Source organism: Orycteropus afer, unplaced genomic scaffold (assembly GCF_000298275.1).
Source record: "Orycteropus afer afer isolate SDZICR_OR568_19922 unplaced genomic scaffold, OryAfe1.0 scaffold00466, whole genome shotgun sequence".
Lineage (NCBI taxonomy): Eukaryota > Metazoa > Chordata > Mammalia > Tubulidentata > Orycteropodidae > Orycteropus > Orycteropus afer.
The window spans coordinates 1,319,696-1,345,223 of NW_006922053.1; the positions used below are offsets into that span (position 1 = coordinate 1,319,696).

At 56.5% G+C, this 25,528-nt stretch overlaps 2 protein-coding genes and 2 non-coding genes across 4 annotated transcripts; 2 read left to right on the forward strand and 2 right to left on the reverse strand.

The window, feature by feature from the left end:
• Positions 1-5,331: 5,331 nt before the first annotated feature.
• On the reverse strand, positions 5,332-5,404 carry TRNAF-GAA. The gene has a single exon. It is a non-coding gene; the product is annotated as a tRNA-Phe (tRNA).
• A 109-nt stretch (positions 5,405-5,513) lies between these two features.
• Positions 5,514-5,587, forward strand: TRNAN-GUU. The gene has a single exon. It is a non-coding gene; the product is annotated as a tRNA-Asn (tRNA).
• A 282-nt stretch (positions 5,588-5,869) lies between these two features.
• Positions 5,870-19,185, forward strand: NDUFS7 (NADH:ubiquinone oxidoreductase core subunit S7). Its single transcript, XM_007954562.1, has 8 exons — positions 5,870-5,885; positions 9,573-9,609; positions 11,030-11,098; positions 11,515-11,632; positions 16,220-16,399; positions 16,586-16,632; positions 18,179-18,267; positions 19,088-19,185. Exons 1-8 carry the CDS (start codon positions 5,870-5,872, stop codon positions 19,183-19,185), a joined length of 654 nt encoding a protein of 217 aa, XP_007952753.1.
• A 1,873-nt stretch (positions 19,186-21,058) lies between these two features.
• GAMT (guanidinoacetate N-methyltransferase) lies at positions 21,059-24,934 on the reverse strand. Its single transcript, XM_007954561.2, has 6 exons — positions 24,754-24,934; positions 23,686-23,831; positions 23,473-23,536; positions 22,992-23,059; positions 22,695-22,805; positions 21,059-21,199 (listed from the first exon to the last, which is right to left on the reverse strand). The coding sequence occupies exons 1-6, from the start codon at positions 24,932-24,934 to the stop codon at positions 21,059-21,061; spliced, it is 711 nt and encodes a 236-aa protein (XP_007952752.1).
• Between the last annotated feature and the right edge of the window lie 594 nt (positions 24,935-25,528).

Here is a 25,528-nt window from a genome sequence, read left to right on the forward strand (position 1 = left end):
CATACTTTGATGTCTTCTTCTCTGCTTATCTGTTCACATTCTCGCAGTTTGGTCATTGAGTGTGATTCTTGAAACAGGAATTAAAGCCTTTTTGGAGCTCTGGCTGTTCTTTATTTCAGCCCTTAGACATGGGGGTGTCCTCAGGGACTGGGGTGTCCACCTCCTGGATGCTGGTTCTCAGAAAAACTATCTCTCAGGAGGTGCTTAAGGGGAAGTGCTCACCCCACAGCGGCCCCACAAGGCCCAAGAGACACTGGTATTTTGCAGGACAAATCTGGGGAGGCTATTTAACCCTCAGCCTGAGTAGAGCAAACATGTCAGGTTAAAAAAATTACCAAAGCGGCACACACAGAGTTAGTTAATCAAACATGATAGAAGGCCTCACATTCAGGCCCTTGCCCGCCACCCAGTCTTAGGCCAAGAAAGGTCCGTGGCGCCCTTGGCTCTTACCATTCCAGGTTTGTTATGGGTCCCCAGGGTATGGGTTTAAGTCAGCCCTCAGACTGCCGTGTCCCCTGCAGGGCTGATGGGGGCTCTGTCTGTGCCCCGGGCCGACAGGAAGTCAGTTGACCTGACTAGCATGTGAAACGAGGGAGATGCTGATGCTGCTCCCTGGCCATCCTTCAGGTGGTGAGGGCTGGCCCAGGAAACCCGCAGCACGTAGCTGGTGCTGCACGGACAAGCGTGGAGGGGACACTTGACAGCACATGCCACCGCCCTCACTCCCACACACCCATATACCAGCTCAGCCACCTACTCGCACAGGCCTCCACCCTGCCCCTGTCTGCCTCGAGGTTCCCCACCCAGCACATGCATCTCAGTGGTGACCATTCCACCTACCTTACCTGAGCCATGGGTCCCCTCCCCCTCAGCACTGCTGACATCAGGGCTGAACCGCTGGGGGGCACTGTAGGGTGTTGAGCAGCATCCTGGCCTCCACTCACTTGATACCAGTAGCACCCATCAGTCGTGACAACCACACATGTCCCCCAAAGATTGCCCAGTGTCCCCTGGGGGCAAAATCACCCAAGGGGAGAAACCCTGCATTAGGGGATTCCACTGACCCCAAAAAAAACTATATCCCACAGTCAGGTGACCTAGGACGCTGCCCACATTTAAATGCACACACTGATTGGGGAGGAGAGAGGAGGTAACTCAGGATCACCATGGGTTACACGGTCTGACCTGTTAGGGGTTCATGCTGGCATGATGGGAGCAAGCTCAGCTGTTTTCCCATATACTTTGTTCATCTCGGCACTGCTGACACCTTGGAACCGGATGTGCGGGGCTGCTGTCTCCCACACAAGCCCACCCTGCCTGCCCTCACTGGTTCAGTCAGCCAGAGTTGGTTCCAGCTCTGTACATATACCACTCTAACGTGTTTCTTCCAAACCTGGTGGCTGACAAATTCTCTCACGGCCTCTGGGGATCGGGAATTCAGGAACGGCTGTGCTGCATGGTTCTGGCCTCATGCTGTTGGTTACAGTCAGACGGCAGCCAGGTGGTGTCACTTGAAGTCTGGGCCTCTGCTTCCCGAGTGGCTCACAGGCAAGCTGGTGCTGGCTGTTGGCACGAGGCCTCAGTTCCCCTCTCTCTGGGCGGCTTGGGCATCCTCACGGCGTGGCTGGCCTCCCTCAGCATGAGCGACCTAACACCCTTCATGGCCTGGCCTTAGAAGCCACCTTCCTGGTCACTGCCTTAGTGACTGGATGCTGCTGGGACAGAAATACCAGTGTAGGTTAACATCTGAATTCAGGGCCCTGGCTCTGGGGAAAGGCTCTTTCTGTCAACGAGGAGAGGAGCCTTGGCCCCAGCTTCGGATTTTTGGTTCTTTCATGATCTTCATGTGGTGTGATGAACCCCCACTCCCAGCTTTGGTTGCTGCCTGTCAAGACACACCCCACACTAATTGGGCCTTATTAACAAAACCCATTGCCAAATGGTAGATTATGACCACAGGTATAGGGCGTAGCATTTACAGTACAGATTTCTGGGGGACAAAGTCCAATCCGTAACCTCATAGTCCCTGTTGAATGGGGGAGAAGACCATGTGAGGGTGTGAATACCAAGAGGTGGGTATCATCGGGGGCCGTCTTGAATGCTGGTGCCCACAATTCTCCGAGGGCCCTCAAATCCATCCTTTCAGCCCCACAGCCCAGACATGAACTCAGGCCATCAAGTATCCTGGCAGGTCCTCCTTGGCAGTCTCGGTCCCCATACACACACACACACACCAGCATTAGGGAAAGGCTAAGAGCCTCCTGTTCTGGTTCCTAGTGCCGCTCTGACCAGAAATATACCACAAATGGGATGGCCTTAACAAACAGGAGTTTATTCTTACGATTTGGAGGCTTTAAGTCCAAGTGCAAAATGCCAAGCTCTAGGGGCTGGGTGAAAGCCCCTCAACCTTGGGGTCCAGCTCTGCCTCCTGCTTCTGGCCCACTGGAGATAGAGGCGTTTCTTCACTCAGACAGCTGCTGGCTGCTGAGGCTGAGAAGCCCCAAGGTTGACAAGTAAAAAGGCACAGTCCCGATGTTACCAAAGCACACGGCAGGCCATTAACTTAAGTCCATTGTAAGTCCCAAGGTCGGCAGAGCATGGCAGGCTGCTGAGCAACGACACAGCTACATGCAGGGTCCAAGCGTGCCACAGGCTAGAGACCATTCCCAAGGCTTCTCCTTAAATACAGGAAGCAGACCACATCCCAAAGGCAGCTACTCAGCTGCTTGAGGTAGAGCCCACCATGGAGTGATTGCCAGTCTCATCATGGGGAATAACTACCACCAGCTGCCCAGCCACTCAACCAGGCCCAGCCAAGTTGACACACAACATAACCACCACACCACCCAAACCCTTTCACTGGCTCTCTCTTTCCTTCAGGAAAAGGTCTAGTATGACTTGTCCACAGCTTCTCCTCTCACACTAAGGACATAAGGAAAAAAATAAAACTCCGCCAAGAGAAGACCATCAGACAAACCCAATGTGCAGGGCATTCTACAGAATAACCAACCAAGCTCACTGTTGTTGAGCTGGTCCCTACTCACAGCGCCCCTAGAGGACGGAGTGGGACTGCCCCAGAGGGCCTCCAAGGCGGCCAATCTTTGTGGAAGCAAAGTCCAAACCATGGGTTGATTCTGAGTCACAGCGCCCCTAGAGGACAGAGTGGAACTGTCCCACAGGGTTTCCAAGGCTGTGGAGAAGGATGCTTGGTAGAGGGTCTGTGAAAAAGGCGAAGCCCCCACCAGATGGATTGACACAGTCGTTGCACAGATGAACCCCAGCATAGCAGGGACTGTGAGGATGGAGCAGGGCCAAGCGGTGTTTCCTGCTGTCGTGCGTACACTTGCTGTGGGTCACAGCCACCTTGACGGCACCTCACAACAACAAACTTGAGGGAAGCCAACTGCCGCGTCTTTCTCCTGTGGAGTGGCTGGTGGGTTTTGGTTAGCAGCCTAGTGCTTTAACCCCTGTGCCACCAGAACTCCTTTACAAAATAACCAGCGCTCTGGAAAACCATCAAGGTCGTCACACATGCGGAAAGTCAGAAACCACAGCCTGAGTACATGTATGCAGGACCTGAGGCAGGAAATGGCCATTAGTGAAAAGAGGAGGGAATTCTGAGTCAAGTGTTGACTTCACTGAATGACAATGTATTAACATTCGTGGGTTCCTCTTGAAACATGGAGCACACTGAGGTGCCGTGTTACAGACTGGAAGCCAGTGCGGGCTGTGGAGCTATGTACTACCTTCGTAGCGTTTTTGTAAATCTAAAGCTCTTCTGAAATTAATTTAAATTTTTTGAAACACAAAAACTGCACAGCATGACCAGCTGCTGGGAACGGAGGAGAAAGGAGTCCTCATGGTGACAGTGTGGCTGGTGGGAGTCAACCTGAGGGGCCTGGCCGCCTACTTCAGAAAAGCCAGCCATTGCCAACAGCGAGCGCAGTTCCACTCTGACACGCGGGGTGTTGCCATGAACTCGACACCAACCCAACGCGTTTTTAAAGGGAAGGGGTCTTTGTGTACCTGCCAAAACTTGAAATTCCTGTCAAACACGCCCCTTTTCCCCATGGTGTCTCAACCCAGATATGATTGTCCTTTTTTTGCTTGAAGGGCTGTGTTTGGCCAGGGTGACACCTCCCATCCCCTCCTAGCTCCCCACGCCTAATGCCTCTCTATCCCATGGGACCTCAAGCTCCCTGAGAACAGGGACCAGGCCTGGCTTTGCTCACCATGGTGTCCCCAGCACATAGGAGTAATTCAGTGACTGTGGTCCTTGCCATGCAGCCAGCCTCACTGCTCCCTTGCGTTTGCCCTCATGGGCCACACAGGGAGACCACATACCCAGTAGGACTGTCAACATTAAGTGGTACACTCGTCAACAGTATTTTGGAACCTCTGTGGCTTTCAGTGTTTTGTGCTGGCTTTTATGATTTGAAGGAGCTCTGGTAGTGCAGTGGTTAGGCATTTGACCACTAACCAAAAGGCTGTGGTTCTGAATCCAACTGCTCCACGGAAGAAAGAGGAGGGGGTGTGCTTCCACAAGGAAACCCAACAAGGGTGGCTGTGAGTCGGAATCAACTCAATGGCGGTGAGTTTGGTTGGGTTTGGTTTTATAATTTGCACTGGTTCTAACCTCATCAATGAAGACTATTGCAATCAGCGGGGAGAAGGAGAAGTTTGGGCTGGAATCATTGTAGACAGCCTCGGCGGTGAAAGAAAGGGGGTGTTGAGTTGCTTGTTCTGTTTGAACCCCCCACAGGGCTGCGCCTGAGAAGCGGGCCCACTCAGCCTCAGTTCTTCATCTGCAAAATGGGACAACACTGTCGCAAAAGGACAGATATTATACCATCTCACTTAGAAAGAAGCAAGTCTCTAAAAACCAAAGATCATTAAAGGTTACCAGAGCAGGAGGGAGGAGCGTAAAGGCATTTGATTGCTAACCAGAAGACGGGAGGTTCAAACCCACCAGCCACTCCTCAAAACGAAGGCTGGGCAATCTACTATCTGTAGTGATACTGCCTTGGAAACCCAAAGAGAGATCACGATGGGTTGGATCCGACTCCACGGCAGTGACTTTGTTTTCTTTGTTTTTTGAGGGCAGGAGGGAGGGGAAAGACGGAGTTTTTGTTGAGGGTTGGGGGTGCGGGGCGGTGTTTGAATTAATGTTAATGGTAGTGGAATGTTTTGGAAAAGGCTAGTGAGAATGGTGGCACGTGACAAATGTCACCAAGGTCATTGAATTATGAATAGTTTTGTTAGCCAATGTTTTGGTGGTTATATTTTAGCTACAATTAAGGAAAAAAAAACAACACTGAGGGACCCAACGCTTGCCGAAACCCGGGATCGAACCAGGGACCTTTAGATCTTCAGTCTAACGCTCTCCCAACTGAGCTATTTCGGCTGAGCAACAAACGGCGACTTTTGCTCAGACTCCGCCCCTCATCGCGTCGTCGGTGTAGGCAGGCCTTGCTTGCCTTGTAGAGCTGCGCCTGGCACCCTATCGCAGTGCCGTCTCTGTGGCGCAATCGGTTAGCGCGTTCGGCTGTTAACCGAAAGGTTGGTGGTTCGAGCCCACCCAGGGACGTGTAAGTACGTTTTTGTCTTCGAGAGTATGAAGGAAGTGTGCAGTGAGTTCCATTTTCGCGGGACGCCGGGTCCCAAATGTTCCCCACTTCCTCCTCTATTAATTGGTGGGGGTATTAGGGCGCACCGGTTAGGGGGCGGCAACGAGGGCAGAAAGCGCGGAGGAACGTCTAGCTCCGGTTCCTGTTTCCGCGCGCTCACCGAGCTTCTTTAGCCGCCGGCCCGGGGACCCGGAGTGCTAAGGAGGACGGATCTCAGAGGTTGTCTGAAGGCCGAGACCAAGATGGCGGCGCTATCGGGTGAGCGCGGCGCCGGTAGCGGGTCGGGGCCGGGGGTAGCCGTTAGCGAACTGGGAGCGAGGCTCCCGTATGCTTCGGACGTCTACATCCCGGGTCAATCATCGGACTGCAGCTTGGCCTGCAGTGAACGAGCTCTGATACTGACCCCTGATCACAGACGGGGATACTGAGGTTCAGCGGGGCGCTACGCAGCCCCCAAGCCTCAGGAGGCGCTCGGGGCGGGGGCTGGAGGGCCTCCGCAGACGCCCCTGAGGCCCGGGCACGGCCCGAGGAGCCGTCCCTCACTTGCCCGGGGTAGAGGCGGGGCGGGAATTGCACCCACCGTGTTGGGGTAGGGAATTTTTTGGCATCAGGTGAAGCCTGGACACCCTTATTCGGATAATGGGATTTCATTCCTTGCACACAGCGCATCTATTGCAGAGGAAACCCGTTAGACCAAGAGACAGTTATCAGTGTGTCCCAGCCTGCCTTCAGCCTAATAATCTAAGTGCTTGTATGGGGGCCGGCGACCGAGGTGACTCGCTTCGTGAGGGGTGGAAGTGGGGCTTAGCTATCTGGAGATGTCTCCAGCCTGTGATTTCTGCTGGTGGAAAAGCCACAGGTCTGGCCAGTACTGGCGCAGTTCGTTGTCTGCAGAACAAAAGGCTAGTTTTCAGTAAGAGGTTGGTGAGGACAGTTTTTTTCTTTGCCATGTAAGTTCTCAGCCCCCTTGAATTCTCCAGGGATGCCTGCTTGTTATTCTTAGTTGCCACAGAGTTGATTCTGACTCATGGGCACCTGGTGTGTTCAGCTCTAATGAACTGCTCTTCACAGAGTTTTCAAAACGGACCTTTCGGAAGCAGCTCACCAGGCTTGTCGTCTGAGTTGCTTCTGGCTGGGTTTGAACCACTAACCTTGTGGTTAGCAGTTCAGCACTTTGTGGTTTGCACCATGCAGGAATTCTGGCCTGTGGTTAAGGATTCCTCACATAGACGTGTCATGCAGTCCTCTCATAGTTAAAGGACATTTGCTGGGCTGTGAGCTTATCCAAAGTCCTAACTGTTCGGGTGGGGAAACAGGTTCAGAGAGGGGCAGCTCACATTGGTGTCAGGGGCTGGGCAGTTGGCAGCATTTTTCAAGCCAGCCTCCCTCCATGCTCAACAGGAAGACCTATAGGTGATGTGGGCTGTATTCTTCAGAGAGTTGGGAGGCTGGCCAGGGCAGCAGAACATAGCAAGCGTCAGACAAGGTCAAGGTCAGGCTTAGTAGACAGCCTCTCAGAGCTTGAGGAGTTTGTAGGAGGGGGAAGGCTGTGTGGACCGAGGCAGGCAGGGCAGTTGACCCCAGCTCTGGACCGTCAAGGCTGCCTTGGTCTCTCCCTCAGCCCCACCTCCCCATCATCTGGACCATGGCCTTTCTGGCCTGTCCCTAGTCCCCCAGGGTGTCTTATGTCCCCATCCTTCTCCCGTGGTACTCTCTGCCCTGTACACCCTGTCCTGAGCCCTAACTCTTGTTTCAGGCCCCACTTCCAGGAAGGTTCTGCAAACAGGCCTCTCCTGGAAGCTTCCTTTGGAGCTTGGTCCAGTCTGCTGGTAGGGTGACATGGACATTACCTTCTCTGCCTGTGAGGTTGCCATGTCTGGGACCCAGTGAGCCCCCAGCCCGGGGCCTGGCAGGCTGCTGGTGATGGTAGTGAGTTTGTGTGCCCAGCAGGTGCTCGTCCGGCCCGCGTGCGTCAAACACAGCCAGGGCCGAGGCCCACAGCCAAGGCACTCAGGGAGTCAGGCCTCCGTAAGTCAACTGAAATGGGGCAGATGGAACGACGGGTACGTGAACTGAAGCTTGACCCATGAGAAGTGGCCGGCTGTGTCTAGGGGAGGCAGGGTGTCCAGGCAGTAGGAACACCATGTGCAAAGGCCCTGAGGCAGGAGGGGCAGACATTGATGTGGGTGCGGAAGGGAGCGGGGGGTACTATGGCTCTTTAGGGACCGTGGAGAACACTCAGGCCATGTCCTAATAGACCCCTAACTTTCACTTAAATCACAACTTAAAAAAAAAGCCCTTGCTAGGAGTTTAGGCAACCTGTAGAGTTAGAGCAGACCCAGTCTGACACCAGTGGCAAGTCTGGGCCCCTAAAACAACCATCAGGTTCAGGAATTCTCTAGAAGGGTCACAGAACTCCCTGAGAGCTGTTGCACTCTTGGCTGTGGTTCATTCCAGGGGAGCAACACTGTCAGAATCTGCCCTGGGTACCGTCAGTGCTGTCTGTGAGGGGTCCAAACTCAGAGACTTTGGTGTCCTTTCCCACAGGGCAGGACAAGTCACCCTTCTGACACTGACATGCGAGCACATGCACGAGTCCTGCCAGCAGGGGATTCCCCCATGCCTGGCACCCAGACTTCATTGCAGGGGTCCATCACATCGGACGATTGATTAATTGTCCACGTGGTTGATTTAATGCAGTGTGACCCAGACTCTCCCCCATGTCACACTGCTGGCCCACCCAGTGTGACACCAGACCCCAGCAGGTAGGCCTTTCCACCAGGCGGGGATCCGATCACCCTCCAATAGCTGACAACCCAGGCCCGGCCACTTTCTGGGTGAGGTTACATTCTTGGTTGCACACCCCTCATTTACCAAGCTGTTGTGACGTGGAACTTGAGGTTGGAACAGGGGTCTGAGTGAAGGCATGCCAGACGGGGCCTAGCGGGCACACACCAACAGGCCAGGCTCCTGAGCGTGGGACAGTAGGGGCAGATGTTTTGTGTTTGCTCCCCACCTGCATTGGGTGGCACAGAGGGTTAGTGTGGTCAGCTACTAACCTAAAGGCTAGGAGTTCAAACCCACCGAATAGTGCTGCAGAAGGAAGGCCTGGCAGTACGCTTTCATAAAGGCTGTAGCAAGATCTGGAACAAAAAGGAGTGAAGCAAATCAGAAATACGAAGAGAACAGTTAGTCCCGAGGACTCATGGACCACGTGAGCTTCGCTCTCCATGACCCTGACACCAAAAGAACTGGCGCTGTCTACTCCCACTGCCGGCCACTCTGAAAGGGATCACAGCGAGGGTGCGAGAAAAATGCAGAACAAAAAGGTCCTGAAGAAAAAGACCAGGCTTACTGGTCAGAGACTGTTGGAAGCCCCGAGCCTATGGCCCTTAGACACCTTTCAGGCCTGGAACTGAACTCACTCCGTGGCTCAACTGTCAGGCAAATGTCAAACAGGCATGTAAGGTGAACAGTAACACAGGGAGGGCACACTCTAGCACAGTCTATGTGGAGATCCCAAGGGCAGCACGTGTCCAGGGAGAGAGCTCAGACACAGGAAGGGACGGGGAGGAAGGACCAAGGGAGGCGGGAAACTCGGGGAGGGAGTGGGAAGCGCGCTGCTCCACTGCGGGAATCGCGATCGTGTCACAAACCAAAATGTTTACGGAGTGTTGGACGGAGAACCAGACTGCTGTCAGCTTCCACCCAGATCACCATGAAAAGACAAAAAATACAAGTGGGTAGAAATCAAAGGAAAAAGGTGGGTAGCAAGCAACTCTATAAAACAGTTGTGCTCTGTAACATACAGGGTTGCTGTGAGTCCACATTGACTCTGTGGTAACTGGTTTGTGTGTGTGTGTGTGTGCACGTGCGCATGTGTGTACCCTGCCGCGCAGGCTGCCCTCCACTCACTGTCTCCACGCTGCCCGGTTCTCTCCACAGCTCCTGGCCTGCTTCGTCTCCAGATCCTTGGACTGCGGTGAGTGCCCGGCCCCCAGTCACCACTGTCATGGTCATGTCCTGCTCACGGAGGGGGCTCAGGTGTCAGGGGGAGATTTACAGAACCTCAGAGCTGGGAGGGGTCCAAACCCCTGTGGCCCTGAGAGGAAGCCAGTGGCTCGGTCACACAGCGAGTTTGGGGAGAACGCAGGTAAACAGTCTGTTGCCAGCGGGCGATGTGTGAGACCTGTCGGGGTCACAATGTGTAGTGGCAGAGGGAGGCAGGCCCAGGATCAAACTTGTGTCTGCCTAGCCTGGCACCTCCTGAACTCACTCGTCACTGGGAAAGGATGGCGTGAGGGGCATGTACCCAGGTGGTGGCCGGGGGCTCAGGCAGGACAGGAAGGCAGATGGTTGCCCGTGCCACCTGGCACCCTGGGACCAGGGACACAGCAGCAAGGACGTGGAGGGAGAAGGGCTTCCCTAACGAGAGGGCATCTGGGGCCTTCTAAGAGGGAATGGATTTGGGGTGGCCTTTTTGATTGCTTTGATGTGGCCTTTCTTCCAGCTAGGAGCTCTGGTGGCACAGTGGTTAAGGTATTTCACTGTTAACGAAAAGGTCAGCCATTCAAACCCATGAGCCACTCTGCAGGAGAAAGGTGGGGCAGTCAGTCCACTTTGCTAAAGATTGACAGCCTTGGAAACACCATGGCCAGTTCTGCTCTGTCCTCTAGAGGTGCTGTGAGTTGGAAAAGACTCCATGGCAGTGGGTTTGTTTTTTGGGTTATTCTAGCTGTGAAGTACGTGTTGGTTGCAAAACTGGGAAACGCCTAAGATGAGAGGCAGGTGTTCCGTAGACCAGGGTCCGCACAGGGCCAGACAGCCTCTGCCACCACTCCTCGACTGCTGTCACTGTGGCCTGCAGGCGGCTGAGGGCCAGTGCAGGCACGGGCGGGGGCCGCGTGGCCCTGGTGTTCCGGTCCCTGCTCGAGAGCTGCCCAGGCCCACTCCCTGTGTGCACGGTACGTCAGGTTGTAGTAAATGTTGCGTCGCACTCAGCCCTGCATGGTTTACTGCATGGTTTACTATACAGACCCTCTGGGGGTCCACCCAGCGTAGTGTGCATTCCTGCCTCACACGGGTCGGTGCGAGTCCCCTCTGTGAACAGTCTCAGGACTGCCTCACAGCATTCTTGCGCCCTGGCCTGCCTGTCCCCAGGATGTGTGCCAGAAGCAGTAGGTTAAAATCAGCACAGGGATGGCCTGGTCCCTGGTGGCTCTGGCTGGGCGTGAGTGACAGGTGCGGTCCATATGGGGCACTGGCTGGTGGGGACGAGCAGGAGTCGGGTGTTATTACTGCAGGAGAAGGCTCAGCCGAGTAGGTTCTCCGGGCTGTGTGAGGACTTTGGGCTTGTCCCGCAGCCTCATGAGGCCCCACTGACGGGTTCTGTCTCCTTGCAGCTCCAGCCTGGGCACAGCTGTGCAGGGACAAGGCGTCCACCAGAGTGCAGCCGCTGGCCATCCAAGCAGGTAGGGGTTCCTTGCTGGGGAGGCCACCCCTGCCACCCCGAGGTCCTTGCCCTTGCCCTCCCAGGACGCTGCGGGTCCAAGCTCTGTGGCCCTCACCCACAGCCGGGACGGCCTTGCTGAAGAGCGTGAGCTCTGAGCCCCTGTTTGCAGATGGGGAGACCACACCTGGGAGGATGGGGCCTGGGAGGAGGCTGGGTTTACACCCATGTGTCTCACCCCTGATCCTAGCCAGGTGCTAGAGTCCCTCAAGTCCTGACCCATCCACCCAGTGTGAGACCAGGGCCACCTGGCTCTGTGCTCCCCAGGACAGTGCCTTCGGCCCCTGGCCCTGCCCCTGAGAAGCTGCTTGGGGCCAGGTGCCAAGGGTGGGAGGCGGGGTGGCAGCACACTTCCCTGACCAGCCAACACCTCCCCAGTGCCCAGCCCACTGTGCCTAAAGCCGGAGCCGTAGTCCCCAAGCCTGCCGCCCTTCCCAGCAGCCGAGGTGAATATGTGGTGGCCAAGCTGGACGACCTCATCAACTGGGCCCGCCGGGTAAGCCATCAACTACCACACCACCAGGCCTCCCTACCTCGCAGGCTTCCCAGTGCACAGCTGTGTATAAACGCACACATGCACACAGGGGGTCACTCACCATGTACATGCAGGCACACACATATACACACAAGTCACACATGCTCGCAGGTACCCATGCATGCACACATATGCACACACGCTGACACATGCACACAGGTACCCATACATGCACACGTGTTCAGATGTACCACATGTTCACTGAGTTGTGTGCGTGCACATACATGCATAGCATACAGTCATGTGCACAAAGGTACTCATAGGTGTGTGCACACACATATGCACACAAACCAAATTGTGTTACAGGTACCCATACATGCTCACATATGCACGTGCGTGCACACGGGTACGCATACGTGCACACATGTGTATATGCATGTGCACTCACGTGACACGGTGCTCATACACGTACACATGTGCACATGCACCCCACACTCACTGAGCCGTGTCCTTTGGTGTTGTGTGCCCCTGCACTTGGGGTCCCATGAGGCCCTGTCCTTCCTGGGGCAGCGTGTTGCAGCCGAGCCCCTGACCAAGCCCAGCCCTTGTTGAGATGACCCGGCCCATCTCCGTAGTCCACTCTCTGGGCTTCTCCTCACGCCTCTTTTTTCTCTTTTAACATTGAGTAATATTTGTCAGTTAACAGAGTGACACGTGTTGACCAGGGAGACGTCTCAGTGGGACCCAGAAGCTGTTCCTAGCCCTCTGAGTGGTCCAGGCCCCTTTCGCATGTTGTCTGTCTCCCGTAAAGCATGATGTCAGTCTGTGTCGCCCACTTGATACACGTCTCAGTTCACTGGACTGCAGCTCCTTTCAGTGCCCACGTGGTACCACTCCAACGGCAGAGTGCCACGGTCCCTCACAGATGGGCCTGGGCACATTTCTGTCTTTTGTGGGTTTTCTGTACCAAGCAGAACATCCCACAAGGTTGTTCCTAAGACTGAGAAGGCAGGAACTGCCTCAGTGTCTGCCCAGCCTCAGGCAGTAGTCGGGGGGCACCTCCGGCCACAGCTGTTTACTAGCCCATCCCCGTCGTGTGCTGTCACCGTTGTCCCCCTCGTTCACACGTCACCTGGCTGTGGGGGTGACATAGCTCAGAAGCTGACCTCCACAGCTCAGACCCAGACACGGGATCAGGGAAGTTCTCAAGAGAGAGAGAGAGAGCTGTGAAGGATGGGCCACCAGCAGACGGAGGAGACAATGGGAGGTACCTGCAGGAGCCCAGGAGGGCTCCTGAAGTCATCACCATGTGGGCTGGCCCAGGAGGTGTCTGGGAACTCCTGTGAGAAAGCGCTTTGGGAACAAGACCAGTGGATCCCCCGGGTCTAGTTCACAGGCAGGTGTTGGCTCAGCAGGTCAGGGTGGGACCTGGGTGACAAGTTCTGACACCCTGCCACCTTGAGTGGCAAGGTCTCTACCTGCACCATCCAGAAAGGGGGCTGCCAAGTGTGGCAGTGTGCTGACGTGAGAGTGCGTAGGGTGTGAGACTGCTGTGAAAGGCCTCTGTGGAGTGCTGAAGAGCAGAGATACCACTCTGAAGACTGAGGGGCAGGTGACCCCAGCCATGGTATTGTCAATCACCTCGTATGCATGTGAGAGCTGGGCAGTGAATAAGGCGGACCAAAGAAGCGTTGATGCTTTTGAGCTGTGCTGGTGAAGAATGCTGAAAGTACTACAGACCGCCAGGAGAACGAACAAATCTGTCCTGGAGGAAGTACACCCAGAATGCTCCTTGGGAGAGAGAATGGCCAGACTTCGTCTCACCTCCTTTGGTCATGTTGTCAGTTCCCTGGAGAAGGATGTCATGCTTGGTAGGGTGGAGGGTCAGTGAAGGAGGGGAAGGCCCTCAACAAGGTGGACTCACACAGTGGCTGCAGCGATGGGCTCAGGTACAGCAGGGATCGTGAGGCTGGCGCAGGACTGGGCGGGGTTTGTTCTACTGTGCACTGGGTTGCTGTGAGTCGGGGCCAACTCAACAGCACCTAACAACAGTGTGTAGGACGTGCTGGGTGAAGTGAGCTGTGTTCTTGAGTGTCTTAGCGCTATGGGGACCCTGTTGCCACGTGGGGGCTTTCAGGACAGACGTCATTTTCTCACACCTCAGGTGGCTGGAGTGAGCATCCAGGGTTGGGCTCTCGGGGAAGCTCGAGCTCTGGGCCCGACAGTCCTCTGCACACTGGCTCTCCTTGGGCCCTCGGGGACCCCACGTGGCATCTGTCTTCCTCAGGGACCGTGTGTGGTGTCCCCACGTGGCATCGGTCTTTCCTCAGGGACCGTGTGTGGTGCCTGTCTTCCCTCCACCACGGCTTGCTCGCATCTGTCACTAGTCTGACCAGACCTCAGAAGAGCCTTGGGGACGTGACAGTTAAGCATTCGGCTGCTGACCAAAAGGTCAGCAGTCTGAACCCACCCAGTGGCCCTTTGGGGAAAAGGCCTAGCTGCATGCTCTCGGGAAATATGACAGCCTAGCACACTCTAGGGGTACTGCACTCTGTCACACGGGGACACTGTGAGTCAGGGTCCACTCGACAGCCCCGACACCAAACAGCTGCATGTCTCAAGCATTTTTTTTTTTTTTTAATTGTTATTTGGGTGAAAGTTTACAGAGCGATTTCATTTTCCATACAATAGTTTATACACATTTTGTCTCATAACATTGACTGCAATTCCCCACAATGCAACAGCTCCCCTTCCTTTTCCTCCCCATAGTCACCTCTTCCCTGTGTCCATCCCTTCATACCCCGAGCTATCTCCCTGTGCATACACTGCCCTTCTGTTCTCCCGTGATTGATCTCTCCAAGTAGAGGATCTACCTAATGTAAATCTTTTTTTTATGCCGATCTTTTGTTTGGCTGGAAGCCACAGGAGTGGGTTCAATTCCAGACCTGAAGGGCCGCTAGGGGCATTGGTTTCAGGAATTCCACCAGGCTCTATCAGACCAGGAAGGCTGGTCTTTTTTTTTTTTTTTAATAATTTTGAGTTTTTTTCCACATTGTCCTCCCACTCTGTGGTGTAGTAAATTATTTAGTGTGGCTTTTCTACCCATGAGTCTTTGTAAACTCCAAGGTGGGATTTTCTATGAGCAACTGAGGAGCTCCTGATTGCTGAAGTTGTCCACCTGGAGTATTTCTGTTGGGAGTGGCACAAAACAGTGTTCTGGGAGGTGCCCACTCTCTCTCAGGTGCTTAGAGTTCTGATGCTATGATTGGCTAGTTTGGCCACCCTGCCGGGCTAAAAAGGAGGTCTCCTGGAGGCAGAACTCTCTCTGTCACTGCTGGTTGAGGAAGACGTGCTGCTGAAAGAGACACGGGCTCCTGAGACACACGTTGCTGGGAAAGAGACCCAAGAGAGACGCATTGCTGAGTGAGACACCGAGGGACCAGCACTGCTGGGAAAGAGACTGCAAGAGACTCTTGGCTGAGGGACGGTGGGCTGGGAGAGAGACTGAGCGTTCTTCCTGAACTTGAGTTGTAGCCTGGTGCTTCCCTAATAAACCCTGTAATCCGTGAGTTCTGTGTGGCCACTGCAGCAAATTATCGAACCCAGGAGAGAGGTGGTGGGTGCTTTGGGAGGAATGGTTGGTGAAAGGGCTGGAGGGAGGCAGCATGTTTGCCCTTGCAGTAATAGGCCTAGGGTTACTGCTGTCTTCCTCTTGTGAGATTAGAGGAGGTCAGAACATGTGGCCTCCCTGCCGTTTTTACAGTTGGTGTCAGTTGATGTCAGTTGCTAGCACACTCTATCCAGAATTTCCTACACAGGTCCCCCTCCGAGTGGTTGACAGTGGTAGCTGGACACCATCTAGTTCTTCTTGTCTCGTGGTCATATTATAGGCTGAGGATCGCATGGTGTACCAGTCCCTTGGACTAATTGTATCCATGCGTCTTTGGTTTTTTTCATTCTTCTTTGCTCTGAATGAGGAGAGATCCATCGTTGCATCTAGCTGGCCGTGTGCAAGCTTTTAAGATCCCAGTCACTATATACCAAAGTAGGATGTGGAACAGTGTTTTTGTGTAGTATGTTATTTGAGCTTGATGTCCCCTGGGACCATGGTCCCGAGCCCACAGGTCAAACTAGTTGCTCCCTCTGGGTAGCTGGCTGTGGCCAAGAAGTGACAACAACCTTCTCCCTTGTCAGCTCTACTATATACCTGGGAATTCTTAACAGAACATACAAATAAACTTGTAGAAACATCATCTGCCAAGCCTATACATGATCATGGGCGCAAGAGTGATTAAGTTTAAGACACCTCCCACTGATAGGGCCCCGATAACGTGACAAGGAGGGCACGCCCACAGGTCAGGGTACCAGCATGTACTCTCCAGACGCAGTTCCATCCCTGGCAGTGATTACAGGGAGTCTCACCGTTTTCTCCCAAGTCCCGCCTGGGGCTGCCAGCTCATGATTTTTCAAGAGTGGCCAGAGATCTAGAGTTTTCTACGTGCAATCTCTCTGTTGTTTGAATACTGTGGGCAGGCAGAGCCCTCCATGACTGCACTTGCCCCCTCCATCATGCCCCTGACCCAGTGTGACCCCATCTCCACCTCCCAGAGCTCCCTGTGGCCCATGACCTTTGGCCTGGCCTGCTGCGCCGTGGAGATGATGCACATGGCAGCACCCCGCTACGACATGGACCGCTTCGGCGTGGTCTTCCGTGCCAGCCCACGCCAGTCTGATGTGATGATTGTGGCTGGGACACTCACCAACAAGATGGCCCCTGCACTCCGAAAGGTAGGCCCCTCCCTGCTTCAGTGTCTAGCCTCCTCCCACCTGTCACCTGCCTGCCCAGTACCAAGGCCCCTGACCCCTGGCCACCTGGTGCCCAGCCCCCCGACCCCTGGCCACCCAGTGCCCAGCCCCCCGACCCCTGCCACTTGCCCGCTGGTGCTGGGCCCCCACTTCTGCCCTCTCTTCCAGGTGTACGACCAGATGCCAGAGCCCCGCTATGTGGTGTCCATGGGGAGGTGAGAGCAGGCTCTAGGGCCAGAGTGGAGGTGCTCTGTGGAGTGGGCTGGGGGGCCTCCTTCTAGTCTAATTCCTGCTAATCAAGCCCACTGAGGTTTAGACCAGTCAGCAGTGCTCACAGCGAAGGTTCAGGGCAGAGACCTGACAGACCCTCACACGCCTTTGGTAGCTCCTTCTCCATCAACCCCTGATACTCTCCTCCTGTCGGTTTTAAGTGCCCCTTCTCCGGGGACAGGTTCTCAAGACTTTGCACGTGCAAAAAGGACAGGGAGGTGACATCTTCTGACCTCCTCTAACTTCACAAGAGGAAGACAAGGCTGATTCCTACGAGGCCAGACACACCACCACCCTCCACCTTTCACCAGTTCTGACACCAGCCGTCCCTCCCCCGGCACTCACTCCTTCTCTGCTGGGTTCCCTAATTTGTTGCAGTGGTCACACAACTCACAGACGATAATTACGATTATGGGTTTATTAGGGAAGTAACAGGCTACAATTCAGGGTCAGCAACATGCGCAGGACACAATTCTTTGATCAGGACAGTCTCCCCTCTGCTGTGTCCTTAAACTTGCCTCTTTGGCCCTTGGCCTTTGGGCCTGGCCTCTGCCCTGCTCAGGCAAGTGTTTCAAAGCTCTCAGGTGCACTCCGCTCCACCAGTGCGGCTCTTGCCCAAGGGTACTCAGCTTCCTCACTGTGGGCCCGGTCAGCGGCTGCTCTGTCTCACGCCTCCTTGTTCCATGGCCGCTGTCTCTTTGCTGAGGCATCTCAGCCAAGAAGTTCTGGTGCAGGGATCTCGGGTCCAAGGACGTGCTGCACTTCACCACCAGCTCTTCTCTGCTGATGGCAGTGAGATCCCCTCTCTGCCTGTGGGAAGGCTCATTTTAAGCCTGGCAGAGTGACAAAACTAACCAATCCCAACATCAGAGTTCTGCCCGCCTTATTGCATGTCCCCACCTAGCAATCTGGTGGAGTTTCAAAGACTAGGCTGGAAAAGCCATACCAAGGGATGCACTGCACCACAGCGTGTTGCCAGTTGGAACAGAGCAGTGCTGACCCACATCCGGCTAAGAGATTCAGTCAGAAACACCGAGTGAGACCACCCACAGCAGAACACCCCCCATCAGCCGTTCCTCCATGTACAGCCCAGCCATGTCGACAACAGCGTGCACCACCTTCACCCTCCTCGTCCAAGCTGTCCTTCCCGTGAGCATGCGCTCCCTGCCCTGAGCTTCCTGTCTGACCTCCGAGTTGCTGTGGTCAGTTTGATCCCATAGAGAGAGTTCTTAACAGAGACCAGTGTCGCGAGTCTTTACTAGTGAGGCTCATGTTTGATTTTAAGAAGATTCCAGAGAATGTTTTTGGTTGAAGGTTTAATGATTAGCTGAGAGCAGCTGTTTTGGGGGTTCATCCATGGGGATTCCACTGGTCCCCGTTCTTATCCTCTGATGGCTGTGGTGGGAGGAGGCCCTGGGTCAGGGGCGAGGCCTCCAGGTGGGTCCTGGGGGGGTGGGGCACTGCCCTCAGCATTGCCTCCCGCTCCCACAGCTGTGCCAATGGTGGTGGCTACTACCACTACTCCTACTCTGTGGTGAGGGGCTGCGACCGCATCGTGCCGGTGGACATCTACGTCCCAGGTAGGCTGCCCTGCCGAGAGGGGGTGCCCCTGCAGGTGGGGAGCGGATTCAGGCCCTTCCTGGTCAGGTGTCTCCTCAGCAGGGAAGCGTGTGAGCCCACCCCGGGGGCAGGGCCAGCATCGGGAGTCTGGCCTGCAGAACTCCCAAGACCTGGCCGACTTCAGACCGGTTCCCACGGGTGCGCCTCAGAGGCCAAGCCTGAAAAATGACATCAAATCAAAGTGGTTCCAGAGGCCTCAGTTGTTGTCCTGAGTCCTTGAGCTCCAGAAGGGCCCGCTGGGGTGGCCAGACTCAGCAGGGGAAGGTGCAGGATTAACGTGATTAACAGCTTAACGTGATTGTCCGAGAAACAGGGTGTCACTCCTAGTGTGTCCCACGCAATCCCTGGGACACACCTGACTGAAAACACCTATCAGGGCTTTATCAGAAATTCACATTCAACTAGTGCCCACGCTCCAACACGTACGCTGAGACCCCCACTGTGTGCAGGGTTCTGAAAGCCTGGCCCCATTGTGACACTCACTCACCCCTACCTTCCCCTTCCCCTGGGCCCTGCTCCCCACTTGCATCCTGTATTCCTTACAATGGCCTCTCCCCTCCTGGGGAGCTCCCTGAGGGCCAGAACTGAGTCAGTGGGGGTCTCTGTCACAGTCCCAGTGTCCGCCCCTTGATGGTGATGAGGACGAGGGGCGGCCTGCAGGGAGGGGCTGGGGCCCAGGGGAGGACCCTGCTGTCTCTCCTGCCCCATACCGGGTGGCAAGGGGCTGGCGCTGGGCCCTGTGCCGACGACCCCGGGCACAGACTGAGTTGCGCCCCACAGGCTGCCCGCCCACGGCCGAGGCACTGCTCTACGGCATCCTGCAGCTACAGAGGAAGATCAAGCGAGAGAAGAAGCTCAAGATCTGGTACCGCAGGTAGTGCTGCCGTCAGGGTGGCCACGCCACCCCCAAGATTGTCAATAAACCCGACTTGCCAGCCGCCTGCCCGCATGGTGTGTGCGTGCCAAGGGGCTCACAGAGGCCCAGCGGACCCCTGAGGGGGAGTCAGGGTGCATCAGCTCCAGAGTTGAGAGGATGGCCCCAAACCCTGTCCCACTGCACCTGAACAGCCTAAAGTCTGTGGGCAGGGCTGCCTGGGTCCTAGATAGGGTCTGTCATCTGCTTTATGAAGTCACTGCTTCTGGGAGTTACGAGAGCCTGTGGCCACTGGGTAGAGGGACAAGAAGTTGAGTCCCTTGTGTTCACACTTCTGGGCACGAAGGGTGCCCCTCTAGCTGTACCCCCCCACAGGACACAGATAGGCAGACCGTGTTGAGGGAGGGGCTGCCTCATCCCCTTCAAAGCAAAATGGTTCTGGGGCAGGAACTGGAGAGACACCAACCTGTGTCCTCACCACTGTCCCCAAGGCCTGGGTGGGGGTAGGGGGGCAGGCCCAGGGGCTCCTAGCTGCCCAGAAAAGACTTTTGGGGATCCTCTCCACCCCAGCTTTGGGGACCCACCCTGCCTCCTCCCAGCTCTGCCCTTCTCACATCACTGCACCCTCTGAGGTCTGTCCTTGACCCAGACATACATTCATTCGACAAACCAGGGACTGGCCAGCCACTGCCAGCGTTGAGGATGAGGGCCACCCTCAGCTATGGCAGGTCAGGCTGGGACAGGCATGAGTGGGCAGCAGGGGCTCAGGTGGGAGGGCAAGTGTACAGGCAGAGACTGGGCAGATGAGCCCTGAGGGCTGGGTGCCCAGGCAGGGGCAGTCAGTGGGGACGGTAGAGGAGCGAGACACACTCATCAGGGTAGTGTTGGCTGCAGGGTGACCAGCTGGGTGTGAGGACACAGAACAGAGCCACGGTGGACCTGGGTGGGGGGCTGCTCTGCAGCTAGGGGCCGCTAAGTCTGATGTCAGGGAGAAGGGTCACAGGACATTTGAAAACATGCACAAGGCAGATGAGGCTCCGCCCCATAGTCTGGGAGTGCACAGGTGGGACCGGGGGCACAGCCCATGGACTCACACTGGAGGTGGGCTGAGGGTCTTTGTGGACCCTGGCCAGCCAGGGAGGGAGACATTGCCCTAGCTGAGTGGGGAGACCCATGGATCTGGGTCTTGGTTCTGCCACCTCAGGAACCCCCTCTCTGAACCCCAGCTGCACACAGGATGGAGAGCAAGTAGTTTTCATTTCCTGACTGATCAGCTGTTTCTCATCCACTGGTTGTGTCTGCCAGGGGTGGGGCCATCGGTAGTTGACTAGCCATGTCTGCCACAGACACCCAAAAGCAGGATCAGCCATTGACTGGTCTGGGAGCACCAGTAATTTTTTTTTTTTTTGAGTGGATGTAGGATTAACTAAGAGCACATGTTTGCACAGTACTAACTGACCAAGCCCACTGTTTTATTTCAACCTCAACAACCCTGAGAAGGGGGGCAGTAGTGTTCTCCTTCAGGAGATGGGACAAGGAGGGTTAGGAAAAGTCACCTGATGGCACAGCTAGTGAGGGCACAGGAGCTCTGGTAGCATAGTGCCTAAGGCACCTGACTGCTCACCAGAAGGCTGGCGGTTCAAACCCACCAGCCACTCCTCGGAAGGAAGGTTGGGCAATCTACTTCCGTAGTGATACTGCCTCGGAAACCCAAGGAGGGGTCGCTATGAGTCGGGTCCAACTTGACGGCACATAACAACAACAGTGGCGGCACAGCCAGGGCGCTAGCCCTAGCTGGCAGCCAGCCTGTGTGCTGGCCACAGAGGCACTGGGTGGGGAGCTCTGGGAGGTGCCAGAGGCCAGGAGACGAGGGTGGCTCAGTGCCTGGTCACCATGGGGGTGATCATCTGCGGGAAGGCGTAGTAGCGGCAGTCGGTAGGCGGAATCAGCTCCATCACCTCCGTGCTTATGTTCTCCCGCCGGAAGCCTGCCTCCATCAGCGCAGGCACCTGCGTCTCCTGGCAGGGCAAACGGGAGAAGGTACCAGGTCGCCTGCGAGATCATGTTCCCACCACCCCCTCAGGCACCTATCCCTCCTCCAGCAGGATTACAAGTGCCCAGGCCCCCAGGCGCTTGTAGGCAGGTGAGGAGTGGCAGGCTGGGCGGCTGGGGAATGGGACTGGTCCCAGGCTCCCAGCTGTTTAAAGGTGGGCAGCACGTCCTCACTGGCCCGCTCCAGCCTCCCCCTCGCCTGGACCATGCTCCCGGTGAAGTGAGCCGAGGGAAGGACCCACGGTGGGGCCTGAGCTGCTGGTGGCACCTGCACAGACACAGCCTGGCTGGCCACTGACACCTGGCTGGTTCTCAGGAGACATCTTGGGCTCAGGCTCTCGCTCTGCAAGGCTATGCCCTGCCACTGCCTTTCTGGGCAGAGGGCTGTGTGGCTGTGAGAAGCACAGGTAAACGCATAAAGGTGTCACCTGGGCAGAGCACAGGGAACGTGAGCCAGGGGAGCCACCGAAAGTGACTGAGTGAGGCAGGACCCTCGCCCGATTTCTGCATGGAGGCTCACAGCAGGGTCCAGGCCCACCTGCACTGGCTTGACTAGTGCCCCCCCAGATTCATGTCTTCCCAGCACCTCAGTACATGACCTTACTTGGAAGTAGCGTCTTTGCAGGTAACAGAAAATCACACTGGAGCAGGGTGAGCCGTAAACCAAGTGACTGGGGGCCTTATAACAACAAAACAACCCACTGCCATGGAGTGGATTCCGACCCACAGCGCCCCAAGAGGACAGAGTGGAACTGCCCCAGGGGGTCTCCAAGGCTGTCAGTCTTCACAAGGAAGGAGCTCTGGTGGTGCAGTGCCTAAGGTATTAGACTGCTAACCAGAAGGTTGGTGGTTCTAGCACAACAGCTGGTCTATGGAAGGAAGATGGGGCAGACTACTTCTTAAAAGATGTACTGCCTTGGAAAACCAAGGGGGGTCGCTATGAGTTGGAAGTGACTTGATAGTAGAGGGGTTGGTTTTGGTTTAATCTTTACAGAAGCAAAGGACCAGACCCCCTGCTGCCCAGTTGATTCCGACTCACAGTGCCCCTAGATGACAGAGCAGAACTGCCCCACAGGGTTCCCGAAGCCGAATGCTTAACCAGTGCACCACCTCTGTGTCCTCATAAGAAAGACGTGTGGACACAGAGGGAAGACAACAGTGTGAGGACCACAGTGATGCCACCACACACCCAGGAACAGCTGTGGCCACAGAAACTGGGCGAGACCAGGAAGGCCTCTGCTGACACCCTGAATCCGACTTCTGGTCTCAGACTGAGCGCCACTCTCCCTTGTTTTAAGGGGCCGTTTGTGCACCTTTGTTCTGGAAATCCCAGCACTCAGACTCTCAAGAACTCAATCCCCAGGGTCTGGGGGAGGGGAGCCGCCACCTCCTGGCCCAGGGTCCCTGCCAGCTGAGGGTGGGGGCTGGGGGCCAATAGCGGGGGCGCCCTGGGCACTGCACCTCGAACATGACGGTGATGTCAGAGTACTTGGCCTTCATCAGCTCCCCCCAGGATGTGAGGTTGCAGTAGGTGAGGACACCCCCTGGCTTCAGCAGGCGAAAGGCATGGCCCTGGGGACGACAGTGGGGTCAGGGGGCCAGGGGTGCCAGCAGACAGGCCACCTAGCACCGCCCCATGTCCCCATAGCTCACAAACAGGTCAGGCATCCAGTGTGGGCCCACTACCCAACCCCGCCCCCCCACCCCCTGACGGTTCCCAGGACAGCAGGGCCTCGCACCATCCCCACCCAGTCCCACCTTAATGAAGTTGAACTGGTGAGTGTGCCACGTGTCCTCAGACAGCGGGTACGTGTCATACAGGATCCCTGTGTGGAGGACAGATGCTCACCAGTCATGGCCAACTCCAGATGCCGGGTGAGCTATGTGGCAGGGGCTGCCGCAGAGGCGGGATTCAAACGGGGGTCTGAGACCCCAGGGCCGCACTCTGGGCCACTGCATGCCTCCTCCTTGAATTGTGTCCGACACAGTCACTCGATAGGGTGTTAATTATGCTCCTACTGTGTACCCAGCACACCATGTATGCCCATGAATACCCTCAACTCCTGCCCCAGGTCCTGTGACTACAAGGGTCACATCACAGAAATTGGTCTCTAGAAAGTCCTTCCACAAGCAGAGGGGCAGCCAATGGTGGGAAGTCAAGCAGAGGCAGTTGCTGGGGGTAGGGCAGCCCAGCGTGCTCTAGCAACAAGTCTCCCCTCCATTGTCCAGAGCCCCTCACCATCAAAGTGACCATCTGGCAGAGTGGGTGCCACGTCCTCCCACAGGCCTTTCAAGGGGATGACCTTGGGCAGAGAAGAAAAGAAGACCAAGGGTCAGAGTGGTCACCAGGATCTCCCTGCCACCGCCTGCTCAAAGGGAGGAAGGGAGACCACCTCCCACATGTCTGCTGGGGCAAAGCCTCCATGGGGGTGCTGCAGGAAGGCACGGGCACCTTGTGGGGCTGCCGCAGGGCCCAGTTCTGGAGCCGCTGGAAGACGCCGTCGTTGCATTCGATGATCCAGTGCTCGTCGATGGGCGCCTCTTGGATTCTGGAGGCGGCGATGGCCATGCCGAAGCCCACCTCCAGGACCCGGCCGCCTGCGCACAAGGGGGGGTAAAGGCAGCTGCGTGGGGAGGCTGCCTGGAGGAGGAGGAGCCATAGGGGGCGAGGCCCTGGCACTGAGTTCTGGCCACATGAGCCAAGGGCACAGCGGAGGCAGTGGCCAGAACACAAGGTTTCTAGAAAGTACAGCGCAGGCCTTGGCCAGAAGCCAGGGCTGGCCAAGGAGGCTGAGTGACTGTGGTCTTCAGGCCCAGTCCAAGGGGGAGGTCAGACCCTTGGACTTTGAGCCGCAGCCCACGCTGTTTGAGCTGGGCCGCTTATCTCCTGTTTTGGTTACTTTTCTCTCCAAACAGAGTGCGACCTGAGTTGGAGACCTCGTGACCTGGAACAGGCTGGGGGTGGGGAGGGTCCACATTAGACCTCGACGAGAGGCTGAAAGAGATACCCTAACCACGCAGTCACCTTTCCACCAACACTTTGAGCAGGGGACCCTGGATGTGCCCCTCTGCCACTGAGATACTGAGAATCGCCGCCCAGAGGCTGCACCTTGAGGAGAGGGGTTCATGGCGAAGCCAGGGAGCGCCAGCAGCCTTGAGCGCCACTGGGAAACCCAGCTGGCTAGTGGCTACACGCGGGCGGCCCCACCCGCAGCTGTCTCCCAGCTCTCGGCTTTCCTCGGGCTATTCTTAGGCGGGGGAGGGGGTGGGGCTGCCCCAGTGTGGGGCCACAGAGTGCTGCCACATTCCCCACTGAGCCTGGGCAGGGTCCCCGCGTCTGCGGACCCATCCCCTGCCCCAGAGAGGAAGTCCCCGAGACTTAGGGGATGCCCACAAGCCTGTGCTGGCAGGACCCCCATTCAACTCCCTCCGCCTCGACTAGCAGCCCCACTTTTCAGGCGGGCAAACGGAGGCACTGAGAGGCGCTGGCAACGATCAGCCTCAGGTTACCGCAGGCTACCTCTGGAGGTGGCGGCAGCTGCCAGGGCGTGCATGTACGGCGTCTCCCAGCGCTCCATCACCGGCTTGCCCAGGATCTGCAGGTGCGTGTCCGTCGCGTCGTAGGCCGCGGGCGCCGCGCCCCACGCGGGGCTGCAGTTCTCGCCGGGCGCGAAGATTGGGGCGGCAGAAGGGGCGCTCATGGTGCAGCTGGTTGGCGGGCGCGCCCGGACCTCCACGTCCTGGGTTTGCTCTGCGCGCGGCGAGGCCTGCGGGGCCTTTGGGGCGGTGGGCGGGGCCCTCGGGTCAGGCAGTGGGCGGGGTTTGAGGCGGGCGGGGCCGAGGCGGAAACTCCTCTGGCGTAAGCGGGGGGAGCGCGGGGGCGCGGGAAGACGCGGTCTTCGCTGTGTGGGCGGGCCGACTTTGTCCCTCGCTGGGCTCCAACTCACCCCAGCCCCTTCTTTTTTGTGTGCAAGGATCCGAGGCACTCAGAGGAGCCCGACTCGTGAGTGAGCCCGTGCAATGACCGGACGCTCAGTGGCCGACTCTGCGGAAGATCAGATCCTAGGGCCTTTTTCCAAGGCGGTTCATGACGGCCACCGCTCCTGCGTCAGTGTGTCCTACGGTGGTGCCTTGCGTGTTGCTGTGAGGCTGGAAGCTATGCCACCGGTATTTCATAGACCAGCAGGGTGGACAGCACTCAGTAGAGCGTGCTAAGACAGACTGGGGAGAACCGGGCCAGTGAAAACTCTGGATAGCAGTGGAGCGTTGTCTGATATGGAGCTGGAAGGTGAGCC

Bases quoted from the DNA above. Each gene is read 5' to 3' on its own strand.
- NDUFS7 (XM_007954562.1), top strand. The intron at 11,633-16,219 runs GTAAGCCATCAA...TCCACCTCCCAG, and splicing joins TCATCAACTGGGCCCGCCGG to AGCTCCCTGTGGCCCATGAC. The intron at 16,400-16,585 runs GTAGGCCCCTCC...CCTCTCTTCCAG, and splicing joins TGGCCCCTGCACTCCGAAAG to GTGTACGACCAGATGCCAGA.
- GAMT (XM_007954561.2), bottom strand. From the start codon at position 24,934: ATGAGCGCCCCTTCTGCCGCCCCAATCTTCGCGCCCGGCGAGAACTGC. The intron at 22,806-22,991 runs GTGGGACTGGGT...TGTCGTCCCCAG, and splicing joins ACCAGTTCAACTTCATTAAG to GGCCATGCCTTTCGCCTGCT. The intron at 21,200-22,694 runs GTGCAGTGCCCA...TTGCCCTGCCAG, and splicing joins ACATCACCGTCATGTTCGAG to GAGACGCAGGTGCCTGCGCT.